The sequence below is a fragment of the Amia ocellicauda genome, chromosome 20 (assembly GCF_036373705.1).
Source record: "Amia ocellicauda isolate fAmiCal2 chromosome 20, fAmiCal2.hap1, whole genome shotgun sequence".
Classification (NCBI taxonomy): Eukaryota; Metazoa; Chordata; class Actinopteri; order Amiiformes; family Amiidae; genus Amia; species Amia ocellicauda.
In genome coordinates this window covers 22581896-22596489 of record NC_089869.1, presented here as the reverse complement: position 1 = coordinate 22596489, position 14594 = coordinate 22581896, and the positions used below count along the sequence as shown (strand labels likewise).

At 48.0% G+C, this 14594-nt stretch overlaps 1 protein-coding gene across 1 annotated transcript in view; it reads left to right on the top strand.

Annotated features, from left to right (window-relative positions):
• The window catches only part of adam12a (ADAM metallopeptidase domain 12a), a 62586-nt gene that overhangs the window by 43724 nt on the left and 4268 nt on the right, over positions 1–14594 (top strand). The window contains exons 11-21 of the mRNA XM_066693126.1: positions 758–906; positions 6923–7100; positions 8584–8673; positions 8963–9158; positions 9247–9355; positions 9595–9793; positions 10478–10555; positions 11424–11532; positions 12003–12138; positions 12376–12487; positions 13387–13614. Coding sequence (XP_066549223.1) covers positions 758–906; positions 6923–7100; positions 8584–8673; positions 8963–9158; positions 9247–9355; positions 9595–9793; positions 10478–10555; positions 11424–11532; positions 12003–12138; positions 12376–12487; positions 13387–13614 — 1584 coding nt within the window. The remainder of the gene's footprint in view (positions 1–757; positions 907–6922; positions 7101–8583; positions 8674–8962; positions 9159–9246; positions 9356–9594; positions 9794–10477; positions 10556–11423; positions 11533–12002; positions 12139–12375; positions 12488–13386; positions 13615–14594) is intronic.

Below are 14594 nucleotides of genomic sequence, written 5' to 3'. Positions count from 1 at the left end.
GGGAAGAATGTTTTTCATTTGGATTTGGCACCGGTGATATAAAACAGTAAGATGATCTTATCATTCACACGTCCTCCGAATCGTCTTCAGTGTCGGGTCACACTGACGCCACTGTTTCTAGCGGCTCTAGGTAATTTCCAGTATAGATGCTCACAATTTATTCAGGATTCTTGCCACACTGTAACACCCGACACAACATTGCGGACCTCGTAGGCCATGTGCAACACTTCTGAGCGCTTTTGGCTTTTCCCTGTAAAGGAAATGCCGTATGCAGACAAGATGGTGCTATAAATCTCCTGCAAGCGGTAACAAGCTAACAGGATGGTTTATAAAAAGGTAGGGGAGTGTAAAAACCACAGGAAAGTAATTTAATCCAATAATTACCTTTTTTTCTCAGTTTCTTTTTTAGTGGATTAAAGAAACAGTAATTATTTGCTTGTTTGTGTGCGTCGACTCTTCCCCGGTTTGCTCAGCCCGACTCAATTTGGATCGATTCCTCCTCCGTTTTCGCCGCTATCCGTCATGCGTGAAACCCCATTAAAATTGATCCGAGGGCAGTAACGAGGTAATTGGCAGTAATTGTAACGAGGATCTAATATCTACGGCGTACAACAGAGAAGGAGCTCGGCCCGGCAAATCAATTGTCATGGTAATAAAATGCCATGATTAAAAAATAATAATAAATAAAGTTACTGAAGCGAGAGGTTCAGAGAGAGAGAGAGAGTGAGAGAGAAACATTTCTGCCTTTCCACTCCAGGACCATTCGGACAATCCTCTTGGTGCTGCAGTGACGCTGGCTCATGAACTGGGCCACAACTTTGGGATGAACCACGACACGCTGGAGAGGGGCTGTGGCTGCCGGGCCACGGCGGACCGGGGCGGCTGCATCATGACCCCCTCGACCGGGTGAGTGTGGACGAGGCTGGTACCCAGGCGGAAGCTGGGGGTAACCGAGTCAGAGCTTGGCCTATACAGCAGGAGCTCTGTGTGTGTATGTTTGAGATCACATGATAAGTCACATGACCAGGAAACTGATGGCCTCTTCTTGGCTGTAACCTTTGGCATTAGAAGTCCTTTCGATTTAATTCCCCAGACTTTTGTACAGTAGAACATACCCTAGATTGACAGACAGATACCCACCCTGTTGGTCAAGAAAACAGGGGCCCACAAGCCTTCAATACCCTCCTCCCACATTTTGGGAAATTACACCCATGCCCCCTAGGCTGTTTAATCAAGAAAATACAGCCTGCCCCCCAGAGCTCAGCGGAGAAGCTTGGACCCTTTGAGCCGCCCATCTGATCTCCGCTGCGGCCAATTCACAGCCTCGGGAGCTGCAGACTATTGTGTTTTTACTGGACCCTCTATATTTTCACTGGACCGTGCCCATCGAAAAAAACAACAGCAGCGAGCCTTAAGAAAACCGAAACTGGGCTTTGAGGGCGTCCTTAATAAAATGTATATTGTTTTAAATGTATACGAACATCAATGGGAAGAAAGAGAGCTGAATCTAGACCAGAAATAGACCTGGAAGAAACAGCCGTTGGGGAATTCGGCTGTTCATGCAGAGTTGTACAAATTGTGTTATTTTCATCCAGCTTTTATGATGCGAATTCTCTCAGCAGCTGGAATTAATAATGAACGAGCCTTCAACACCTTTCAGAGTTAGGAGCAGCTCTTAATATTCAGCACCGCCGGGGGGACACTTGTGAATTTGGTCCAAATACATGCGTGTGCGTTCAGTATCGTTTGTTCATTGTAAAAATTTTCATTTTCTGTAATATTTAGATTTAATTCGCAAAAAAGAGATATGCGTCTCACTGAAGTAGATTACATATGGAAATGTTTGAATATGCTTTTATCTATAAAGAATTAATTCAAGGACAATTGTAGGAAGCAACAGAAGACAAGTTAGACTATGACAATTTTAACAATTTTAACGCGTAATTTCAGAGAGATTTGACTGGTGTCGCGTCTCACAATCCAAGCAAATGATCAATAAAAGATCAAGATCAATAAGTCTGTTTTGTGAGAGTACCATATTAATACATGACTAAATAAGCCCTGGGTTTCCTGGAATATACATAAAAACTGCATTATAAGGAAAAAAACAACAATGAAAACTATCGCCTTTGTTTCCGAGCCTGGGAAAGCACTGGGTTAATTTCAGGTCAGGAGTGAGAAAATACACAGCACTCTCTGCCTTGGTTGGGGTCCCACGAGGATCCTGCAGACTTCCGAAGTTTATTACACTGAAAGGGCCGGGGAGCCGGCGCAGTGGAACATTTTAAAGCTATTCCCAAAGTGGCAGCACTCGGCGTAATCATGGCTAAACGGCAAACGCAAACCTCGGGCTGTGTTTATTAGTTCTCATCTCTCCTTTTTTCCAGACGAGATCCCCTGTCTGTGCAAAGAACGACGGCTAGACGAGGCAGGTTAATAAGGCGCTGCTATAAAAACGGCAGGCATCTCGAAGGCCATCAGACCAGCCCAAATCATTTGTAGTTTCCAACACGAGTTTAGAGACTTACTAAGAACCTATTGTTATACCCGCCTGCAGCTCCTAAACAAGGACCTAAAACCACGGGAAAACCATTTTATTTGTAGCTCAGCTTATAAAATGTGCAGACTTTCACATTTATTCATTCATGCGATGCGAGTGTGATGCCATGCATGCCTCTCAGTAAATAAACACAGGGCAGTCTGCATTAAAATCGACTATTAGTGTACTGTTTGCAATTGCATTTCTTTCGTCTTAAAGGGTGACTGGATATGGTTTAAGAAGTGCGTTAATGAGGATCGCTCATGCTGAGATGTTCAATAGCACTTTCAGATCTCCCGGGGTGGGGGGGGATTGCTTTCCGCAGACATTCCAAGATGAAAGGTAAACCAACGACAGCCACTCCTTCGTTATTAAGCACGGAAAAGGGAGGATAAACTTGTTTACAGGGGCTCTGCCAAGAAGCCAAACGTACAGCTGCATGGAGAGAGATGTCTCCATTACAGATGTTAAGAGCGTTTACCCAAATTAGAACAAGCTGACAACTTTGCTCACAGCGTTTGCTAGTGCAGTTAATTTGCGCTGGACTCGGCTACAGACCTGTTGCCCCTTCAGCACACCGTAGAAAAGACCTGGCAGACTCATCTCAGGAGAACGGTTCTGATGGCATCACAGCAGCGTTGTCCATTTCACCGCAGTGGCGCCGTACATTGCCAGTGGTTACCAGAGGGGGCGTTTCTCTGATGTTATGAAAGCAGTATACCCTCTCTGAAACGTTATATTAACCTCACAGGGACGGGAAGGGAGAAAAGGGTCTGTGCTCCACCTGATATAACAGATGAGACAATAATGATAATATAACTCCTCTCTCTCTCTCTAAATAAAAGAGACTGGGGAAAAAATGAACCTCTGGGTAAGTTTTAGTGAACCTTCCACAGAGCCCAGAGGTTTCGTAAGATTTTACACGCACAGTTATGTTATTTATTATTCAGCCTGGGGCATTTCAAACTATGAAGAGATTCTCGCTTCTGAGTCTGAAAGAGAGAACAGCGCCCAGGATCTGAGTGCAGTACCCAGTGGACTCAAACAAGTCGCTCGAAGCACCGCCACGTCCCACTGACCCATGAATTAAAGCGCCGGAGTCGGACGTGGTTTCCAAGAACCTTTCGACATCGCTTCTCCGATGTAATTAAATTAAAGTCTCTGGAACGCGTGGAGTGCGCAAGGGGGGCGTTTAGACCAATATTATCCCATGAAAAGTATCGCTCTCCATCTAATCTCTCGTAATGTGATTCCGGGCGCAGTAACTCAGCTGCAATAATAGTCGCCGCCTGCCTGGGCTCTGCAGTCCAAGTGGATCTGCTGCCAGTGTAAACGAGGTTTCGCGCAAAGCCGTTTAAGAGCAGCTCTGGATTTGGGCGTTCGGTGCTGCATGACGCCAGTGTCAGGGAGGTTTGTTTTGGTTGTAAAGGGAGAGATCTCTGCGGCCTTGTGTCAGGAAGGGATTTTTTAAGTGGTAATGTCTTCTTAGTGGCTTTCTGGAAATGGTCTTCATGAAGCGCGTCTTTAAAACAGGGATCAAACCTTTCAATGAGGCGTCCTCTCAGTGCACGGTCTGATGGGCATCTTCCTGCCAGGCCTGGTGACCTTGGACAGACGTCAGTGTTGCCCGAGATCAGGTCGAATCCCCGAAAGGCAATCGCACTCGCCACTTTTTGAAGGAATATTCAGTGTCTCTTTATTCACAGAAAGCACACTGTCATACGAGGACTTCCTCCCTCTGGCCGCGTGGCCTCATCCCTGGGCCCACGGGCCTGAAGCCTCGAACCTGCGTTTGCTCAGCCGTCCTCCTGCCACGGGAACCAGCCCTCCCACCTGCCGTTTCCACCAGGAGCTTGTGAACCGGGGCCACAGCTGCGGAGAAGCAGCTTGCGAGAAGCGGTAACCCTCTGAGGAGAGGGAGGCGGGCAGAACTGGCTCCTGCGTTTTATCCTTCATCAGTTACCAGCTGTAGCGGATGCAGCGTTTTGGAGATTAAAATTTACATACAGCTGTAACCGAGCTGGGGGGTCTTATCTGCAGCTTTCCTGCAGGCGCTGCCGACATGGCAACTGGTGGCCAAGACACGCACCGAGCAAAGGAGAAACAAACAAACAAACGGGCCTGTAGCCTCCCTGCGTGAGCAGCCTGCCTTCAAACCCCGTGCCGCCCTGCCTGGCGGCGATGGTGCCGGGCCACCGAGTAGGTGTGTGCGGAGAGGCATGCTGCTCCACTTCCCAAATCTCCGGCTGCGTGAGGTCATGGCGCTGAGGAGTGAGAGGAGACGGAAGGGGGAGGGAAGGAGACAAGAACAAAGCCCAGGGGTCAGGCAATTTTAAAACCATTACACCACTTTCAGCTGGCAGCCCAGTTTCCTGCAGGAAGAGCTGTTGTCTGGGCATCGCCTGGTTTGCAAGGCCCAGAGCTCGGCTGCAGTCCGAGCTTATTAATCGGTGCCGTTTTAATGCCTTCAGGGAACACAGCCGGCACGTGCAATCGCTCTCCATCCTTCTCCATTTTTTTAATGTTGTCTCTTTTATAAAACTGATGTTCAATATTTTATGTTCTGCTTCGCATTAAAACGACTGAGTTGTCAGCGGAGTGGGGGGGGATGATGTAATTGCGTAGCATACAAGTGCATTTAATATATCGATGCCGTCTGGCAAATGTAGCGCGGAGATCAGAGACGCGAGCGTTAGGAGAACGGAGCGAGGACCGATCTGCGACTGAGTGTGTGCCAGCGTTGCTAAGGAGGCAGATTGTGCCGTGGCAACAGTTTTTACAGCCGTCCATCAACAGACAAAATCTAAAGGTGCCTCAAAAGAGGAAAAATGAAGTAACAACCTCAGCACGGCCTGTCTGTCTTTATTTCGCAGCAAAACAGAGCATCTGGGAGTGAGTAATGTAACCCCACAGTGTCCTGTGCAATTAAATAAGAGCCTTTGTGAAATAATATTGATGTTTCAATGAACACAGTCAATTCTCAGCTTGGGTTAGCGGCATGGGGTTCTCTGAAACGGCATTCGCACCATAAAAACAACATTTTCAGGAAGAAGAATGTATATCAAAGAAAAACCAAAAATGAGATCATTTCTAAACATGGTTAACCTGATTTTACGGGTGGGATCAGATTTAAAATCGAAAGAGACAACTTGTGTGTGTGTGAGATTGTGGATGTTAGGTCACATAAAGTCAGAGATTAAAAATGTTCTGCTAAAGAGGTCAAATACTTCTACACAAACTGAAAAAATCGTTAAATGAGTACCGCACTCGGATTGTGCCTGGAAAATAGTGCGAGATGCTCCCGGATCGGGTGATTTGTTGTACCCAAATGTGAAACAGTCAGCATGTCAGTCTGGAGAGATGACTTAATTAGAAACAGTCCTCGACACAGACAATCTGGAGCTGGCAAGTGAAAGTCAGATTTGCCTTCGGTGCACGATTTCCCGTTACTCTCACTTGCACACTTTCTTTACCCGGCTCTCTTTGTTTAAAATAAACTTGTGAGTGTAAAATATTCTGCTGGTGCACTTCTGGCATTCAGATAACTAAGGGAATAAATACATAAATTGGCCCCACAAAGAAGAGATTCCCACAATGCACTGCACCCTTCAGCTTAAACAGACACTGGGCTCTTCAGACAGGCTAAACCCGAACAGAAGTGAACTTGACACTTTCAGAGAGTTACAAAAGAGTTTGACAGATAGTCTCTGGGTGGATGTTTCCTCGTCAGTTTTAGTAGGAATCTCTTTTCATTAACGTGCCATGATAGCATGGGCTCTGAGCGTGGAAAGACACGACGAGGCCTCCATGGAGGGATACATCGATGCCTCTGAGTGGAAATGGCGTCGCCCTGTGGGAATAACGGAGGCCCCCGGCAAACGCAGCGCAAATCAGTTCTGGGATCTCGCCTCGCACCTCCACGCCCCTCAGGACCGAAGAAGCCCGGTTTCATAACGAATGCCGAGCAGCTGCTGTGGGGACCGCCCTCCCATCGACGGCGAACCGAAGGAAACTTGTGGGCTTCGCGCCTCACTCCGGATTGAGTCGCAACCAGGAATAATCGCCCAGGGGCCTGTTCTCTCTCTCTATCAATAGCTCCCCGATTTCCTGCGAGGGGGTGCACGGCGCTGCACGGTGCTGCACAGCCATGATTTAAAGAGTCATAGGTGTATAGCTGACGTACAGCGATTGGGTTTTGTCTGTTCATTTGTTTCATCAAGGTGGGAGCTGTGCATTCATTCAGCTTGAATCGTCAGATTTACCCCAAAAAACATAACGAACGTTAGGCTCACGCAAGCTGTGGTCCTTCAAGAAACAATATGAATATTAACCCCCTTCACTGGGGACCCACTTCAATTGTGCCTCGTTCCCCCTGCCCCACAGGTACCCCTTCCCCACTGTGTTCAGCAGCTGCAGCAAGAAGGACCTGGCAGCCAGCCTGGAGAAGGGTGTGGGGATGTGCCTGTTCAACGTGCCGGAGATCAAGGTGCTCTACGGAGGACAGAAGTGCGGAAACGGATACGTGGAGGAAGGAGAGGAGTGCGACTGTGGGGAGCTGGAGGTAAGGGGAAGCAAACAGACACGTTTGGGAACATTCAAAGATTGATCCAAGGATCCTATCTAGTCTCTTAGTTATTAATGGATGGGGCGAATGGCATCCTCTCCATTGGACACTCTCTTATGTTCTTATGTTAAACACACGCACCACGTGGGGCACACGCCAGTTCGATGCCACTACTGTGTGAGGCTGATGTTAATGGTTGTCAATTAGCACTGGCAATTGTCAGTTAGATGCTCAAAGTTGCTCCCACATGGCTTGTTGACAAATTAATCCAACTAAAACAAGCTGGGGTGACCTAGAGTTTTCCCTCGACCCTGTAGTCAGAAAAAGGAACCTGCCTAAACCTTTCAGAAATCAAAACACTTCCATATCCGTGATGCAGGTATGCAGGCAATATTTCATACCAACACAGCAGCCATTCCCATTTTAATCATTGGTTAAATACCTTAGGAAAGCTTTACTATATTATGGGGAGGTGGGAGGTATAATAGAAGAGTTTTGTTGAAATTAAATTCTCCCTCTAACTTGTAATCAAACTCTAATAATGCCTCGTAAAGCTACAAGGTTTATGTTTGTGTGCACAGCTGTTTAAAATACCTGATGTATCCCTTTATATTGCACTTCCCAAAGCCCTCACCAGTTCAGACCAATATCAGAGTACTTTCATTTCCTCGCCAGGTATTTGTAGAGATGCACAGTAGCACGTGATCATTTGTGGTTGAAGGTTTCTGAAGGAGGCAGCATTGGGGACGATTAGATGGTAATTGTTGAGCACTCAAGGGTTTAGACATTGTCTTAGACAGATGTCTGCAAACGTAGCAGGGCTTGAGGACGATGACTTTCACAGTCACAGAGATCTAGGTGTTCTGCCTGGGAGGTCGTGTGTGAACCTCAAGAGAGCTTTCGTGCCACCTGGCGGCCTCAGACAGGTCCATACCTTCAGTCTAGGAGCCCTGGAAGTGTGTGCCAAACGCAGCCCAAATTGCAGAGGCCTGGGAGTCGGCCCAAGCGATCTGAGAGAGAGACCTGTTTCTAAGGAGGTGTTGGCTATTCTCTTCAATCCCATTTGGCACAGGAAAGCAGTTTAATCTTTTTCAGTTTGAAGAATCCTGCCGTTCTCCAGCATAGTTGTTTTTCACCCCACCTTTTTAAATGCATACGTTTATTTTAAGGTTAGGATTTATTTATTGAATTGTCATCTCTTTGCCTGTTCACCTCGTCTCGGCTGCACATCTCAAGTCTTTTACAGAAGCCTGGATTTGCCGGCCCCCAGTGCATTTATTCACACACTATCAGTCATGCTTTGTAGACTCAGTACATTTATATGGTATTTCTGATATACGCCATCATGAGCTGGAGTGGGGATTTGGGACGCTTGTTTGGACAACGGAGGGTTATGGAGCCGCAATAGTAACAGTGTCCGGTGGGACGTTTCTCAGGAGAAAGACCTGACTGATGATGTGCCACAATTTGTCTCCCGCAGGAGTGCATGAACCCCTGCTGCAACGCCACGACCTGCACCCTGAAGGGCGACGCGGTCTGCGCCCACGGACAGTGCTGCGAGGGCTGCCAGGTACGGACGGGGTTTGTGGCTCAGTGCCTGGGAAACAGCGACTTCCTTTCCCTGGGAGCTACAATCTAGGGTTTGCCAACACACGCATATTCTCCTGCGACTATAGAAGTAGTAAACATTTTTATTATGACACAAATGTACAAAAGAGAGTGCCGGTTACTTAAAGAAAACTATAGCATGTGCGCTGAGGTTTTCTAGGATTACAAGGTGGACAGTGTAGCCCAGCTGCTCTACCCAATGCCCAGGTAATCGTCATTAAGCAGGTACCCCCCCGTGTCTATCTATGCAGCTGAAACCCGCGGGTACGCCGTGCCGGGACTCCAACAACGCCTGCGACCTGCCCGAGTTCTGCACCGGCGCCAGCCCACACTGCCCGGCCAACGTGTACCTGCACGACGGGCACGCCTGCCACCAGCTGGACGGCTACTGCTACAACGGCATCTGCCAGACCCACGAGCAGCAGTGCGTCACGCTGTGGGGCCCCGGTGAGTCACCCGCGCCGCTGCAGTCACGTCTGCGTCAATCGCAAGGCGCTCAAGAGCGAAAGGTCAGCTGCTTTTCTCCGTCCCACAGGAGCCAAGCCGGCCCCGGGGATCTGCTTCGAGAGGGTCAACTCTGCGGGGGACCCCTACGGCAACTGTGGGAAGGACTCGAAAGGATCCTTCGGCAAATGTGAAATTAAGTAAGAGTAAATCTAGTAAATTTTTGTATTTATTTTGAGCCATATTCAGAGTAAATCCCCCTCAAACAACATCTCAATTTGTTCGTTTTAGGATTGTTTAGCATTTTTGTGAAGCAGATTTGACTTTCTGTGCCATTATAATTGTTATTTGAGAACATGCTTATTCTCCATTAAGTGACGTTGCTCAGATCAGGGGGGCTGTTCCACTCTTTCACTGTGTGTCGCTGTGTCTTTTGCAGAGATGCTAAATGTGGAAAAATTCAGTGTCAAGGAGGAGCCAACCGACCTGTAATCGGTACCAATGCTGTTTCCATAGAAACAAACATCCCTCTGCCCGAGGGGGGGAGAGTCCTGTGCCGCGGGACCCACGTCTACCTGGGCGACGACATGCCCGACCCGGGGCTGGTCCTGACCGGCACCAAGTGTGGGCAGAGCCTGGTGAGTCCCGGTCTGCCCTCGCGGTTCGGGCTCTAGGGCATCATCATGCTCCGTTTGACACGAGCGTTAACCAAAACTGACTAGCGAGGGCCCAGGGGTTTACACGACTAGGCTTTTTAAACTATTTCGGTCTCTCAGAACACAAGGTCCGAGTCACTAATACAAGTTATACAAGTTATATTAGCGACTCCCGGACGTGGTTATACTTCGGAGATTAAAAAAATAATAAAGATTGCCTCTGAAAAAGGGTTGCTAAATTGGTACATTGAATTATTAGCGGATGAATCCTTTTTTTAGCTTCTGGAAATTATAAAACTCCTGAAATTGGCGGCTTTATCTTCTTACAGAAGCTTTCTGTGGCTTTTTTGGACGGTTATTCCTCGTCTTGAAGCCACAGTGGAAAATAATAGCAGGCCGATGACATCACCACATGACTAAGGCGATGTGGTTCTGTAAAGCATACGTGTCCGAAATAAAATAGAAGTGTTTCAGAGGCACAATTTCCCAAATTCCCAACAAAAATGCAGGACCTTTCAGAAAGGACGAGGAGACCAATTTTAGCATCTCTGGATTTCCTCAGCCCTAGAATGTAAAATTCACGGGGGCTGCGAGACAAAATTGCAGAGTTGCTGCGTCTCTCTCGGAGCACTTGAGTGATGGCGTGTTTTTCCTTTTCTGTCCTAGATGTGCTTGAATCGCCAGTGTCAGAACGTCAGCGTGTTCGGCGTCCAGGACTGCGCGGGGAAATGCAACGGTCGTGGGGTGAGTCCTCTCCCGCCGCCGTTTACCCCGACCTGCCCCGGCCTACGCAGTGTGGCCCCCGACTGAGCCGCTTCCAGGGCCATCTCACACCGTGGTGCCCGATTCTCCGGGGACGAAGTTTTAACGGGTGCCAATTAATCCACGATGCTTGAAATATGGACTCGGATTACAGTCCCTGACAATCTGATTTTTGGTGCCTGGAAAAGGTTAAATCCAATCAGATGTAACGGTCTCGTTGACTCCCTGCTTTAAATGAACAATTCATCATCTTTTGGCTTAAAAAGGTTTTAGAACTTAATCCCAAAAGAGATGTTTTGCCAGAATCCACATTAACAGAGTGATTTTGGAAACTCACCGTGGGATACATGAGGTTTTACTTTGTTGTTTTGTTTTGTTTTGTTGGTGTGCAAGGTGACTGAAGATTTAAGAAATAAACAACAGCTTGTGAGCCACATGGACTCTGTACAAGATTCAGCCCCAGACTGTAGCATCCCTTGATTGATTGGTGAACCAATACAAATTCTGCCCAAGTGTGTCTTTGCAATGTTAAAAATGCACACTTTTGGTCCGTGTCTCTGCTTTCACTCCCTTTTTAAAAATATGATGTAAAGTTCACTGTTGTCGCTCCGTGGAGGAGGAAACTCCCGGCCCGATTCAGTTCGGCCGCTCCCTGCCAGCAGAATCCACAGCTGGGATTGATTACCACTCGGGGGAACCCTGTTTAATCCTGTTGTGATTAATCGTGTTCAATTTGTGGCAGGGGAAAAAAGGGGGAAAGAAAGTGGGATGAGAGCCCACGAAAACAAGAATGATAGAAAAATAAATAAAAGTCTAATGACACATTTGGTTTCTCCCCTGTGATGGAAAGGTCTGCAACAACAATAAGAACTGCCACTGCGAGGCGCACTGGGCCCCCCCGCTCTGCGACAAGACGGGCTTTGGGGGCAGCGTGGACAGCGGGCCGATCCGGCAAGCAGGTGAGACGCACAGCTGTGTTCGGCTCCGTCGGGGGCCGGGGTGGTTTTCCTGGGAGATCAACAAAGCTGCAGTCTTTGGCGTCGCACCAAACTGGAACTTGAGCAAACGCCCCCGAATACAGCTATAGTAGGGATTTCATGATCGTGGGGCCTTCGTTTTTATTGATTGGCGTGTGTCTTGGTCTGCCTTTGTCGGAAATATTATAGTGGCCTTGATCTGAACACTGAACAGAAGACCCTTCAGTACAGTTGAACCTATACATATTTTTGAGGTTACATCTGGCATTCACGTCAGGTTAATAACAGAGCCGCTTTGCAAGTCCTTTTATCCTTGTCGCCGCTCTCTCCCATGATGGGATCCGCAGAGCTGCAGCTACTACGAGTTGACAGAAACCGAAACACTACCCGGGAGGAGACCGAGGCCAGTCGCCCCCCGCTGACACTCCTCTCTCGCTCTCTCCCTCCCACAGACAGCAGCCGCCTCACCGTGGGGATACTGGTGACCGTGCTCAGCCTGCTCTTGGCCGGCCTGGTCATCTGCTTCAAGAAGAAGACTCTGATCCAGCTGCTGTTTGCGAACAAGAAGACCACGATAGAGAAACTGAGGTAGGGCGCCCGTCTGCGTTCCCCCGTCACTCTCCGACTTGCTTCTTTTCTGCATAGGAAGCTCTTCTCTCCGTCCGTCCTCAGTGTGTCGGTGGTCTTGTCTCCCCCAGGTTTAATCTCGCTGATGGGCCTTTTAATATTAATGCTCCTGTCTTAACAGAGCATAAGTGAATCTGGAACCACTTGGCTGACTGTACTTTTTAATATATACACGTGTCCTTGTGCCTTTTTTCTCAGGTCTGTGGGCCCGACCCGGCCGTCCAGCCCAAACCAGATGCTCAGCTCATCTCAAAGGGGTTCTCCCCCCCGGCTGCCCCCAGCCAAGCCGCACAACTCCAGCATATACAAGGTGAGCCCCCCCGGCGCTGCTTCTTCAGGACAGAGTTGGCCCACATACAGTAATTCAAAGAGAAAGGAGGCCAGCTGGAGAAAGAAACGTAATGTCTGTCCAATTTGAAGGCAAACGGAAAAAGAGGCATTACAGGCTGATCCTTTACAGATGTTTCACTGCCTTTTCACAATCTCCTCTTGATCTTATCACAGTATAGTTACAGTGAATGCATCTAGGCACGTTTATACAAGGGAATTCATGAACACACTATACATGTATATCACACACACGCCATATACATTTTTAAACACCCACGCTTTCACAGACCTGTGTAACAGTGATGTATTCCCCTCTCTCTCCCATGAGGAATTTTAACTCCCCCGTTAGCTAAAAACGCCCCAACTGTAATCCAGAAAGGTTGTATTTTAAACAGAAACCAAAGCCCTGAATATGATTATACATTTCACCTCGTGGTTTTGCATACGATTAAAGATATTTAGGTGAAGAGAAAAAACACAAATTAATTCAAACACTGGAAGACAGTTTGTTCAAGGTCTATTTGCATTCATTTCCATAGGAGGGCACAGATCAGACGAGGACAGATCGTCTTTGTTAGATAACAGTCACAGTCCTTCAGTGGCACTGGTGCTGTGTGTGGGTGTGTGTGCTGTGTGGGTGTAGGGGTGTTTGAGAGAGTACTGTCACAGGTGAGCTCGTCTGCTAGAAGAGGCATTTTATCAGGAGTGATTTAACCAGCCATTGCCTTTATATTTACATTTATCTAAAAGAAACTGAGGAAGCACCGTGTCAGGGAAAGCTCTGCCCTTCCTAGTGGATCTCTGTGTGGTAATAGATATGCCAAGCAGGAGAGATGGCACTGCGACCCCTCCCTCCAGCGCTCTCCTTTCTCCCCACAGCCGTCCCACCTGGCCTCCGAGTGCCTGCTGCCTCCCCACACTCACAGCCTGCGGAAGCTGCCCCAGTACCAGCCTGTCCACATCAGCCACCCCATCCCCCTGGCCCTGGGCACAAGCGTGAGCGAACCCCAGAGCCCGGCCCTGCTCCCTCAGAGAGTGCTGCCCTCCCTGCACCAGGCAACACCACTGCGGAGTCTGCTGCCCCAGCCCGGCTTCAGACCGGACCAGGTACGAGCCTCTATACCAACACACACATGCGCATATGGCTGCTAGGAAGGGCAACGCTGACATGCCCCTGCCTCTCAACTGCCCTTGTTCTTTTATTTATCATTTTGTCTGAAAGGGAGAAACATTTAAAGTGTGCCCGGTATGGTTCCCAAGTTCACCGAGACATAATGGATGTTGATGGCGTCTAATGGAAAAGCATAAGCATAAAAACTAGGCCTTCAAAAGAACACGTCTGTGGAGTTTCAGAGTAAAGAACTATTACCAGAATTGCAAATGAGAATGCACTTAGAAAAGACAAAGTAATACCAAGAGAAAGAAAGAAAGAGGATTCAATTCCTCAAAGGCTCGGGAGCAATTTTGTAAAATGTAAGAGCAGCACGTCCTTCCGTAAGGAGCACTATGTTGAGATTAAAGCACAGTGGGGTGACCGAATCCAGTTCTGGGAATAATTATTGTCACTGCAGAGTTCGTCTCTCACTTACGAACGCAACGTCATGCATTTGGGCTTTTTCTTTCTTTTTTTTTTTTTTTTAATACTGCTCAAGTCATCGGCCTTGGCCTGCTCAGTCGGCTCCCCTCCCAGATGGATCTGAGATCGGCGGGTCACCGACACGGGGCCGAAGTCTGTGCCGGACCAAATTCACACCGTGACTAACAAGGACGTAACGCAGAGGGTTGTGAACTTCTTTGCTGCCACACAGAGCTTGAAATTGAGCCACGGCTGGTGTTGTAGCTACGACTACACTAGGATCAACAACCTTCTGATGTGGTTTCCATAGATGCTTTCCAAAGCCAGTGATTAAAAAATGAAAACGCAAGAAAAACACAAACTCAGATTGAGTTCAACTGCACAAGGAGAGGCAGCACCTGGGCTTTGTCAAAACAAAAAAATAATGTTGGGTTCACAGGCGAATTAGCCAGCTGTCATGTAAAGTAAACAAAGAGGATCCGTGAAGGCATGCACATGCTACATCAAGAGT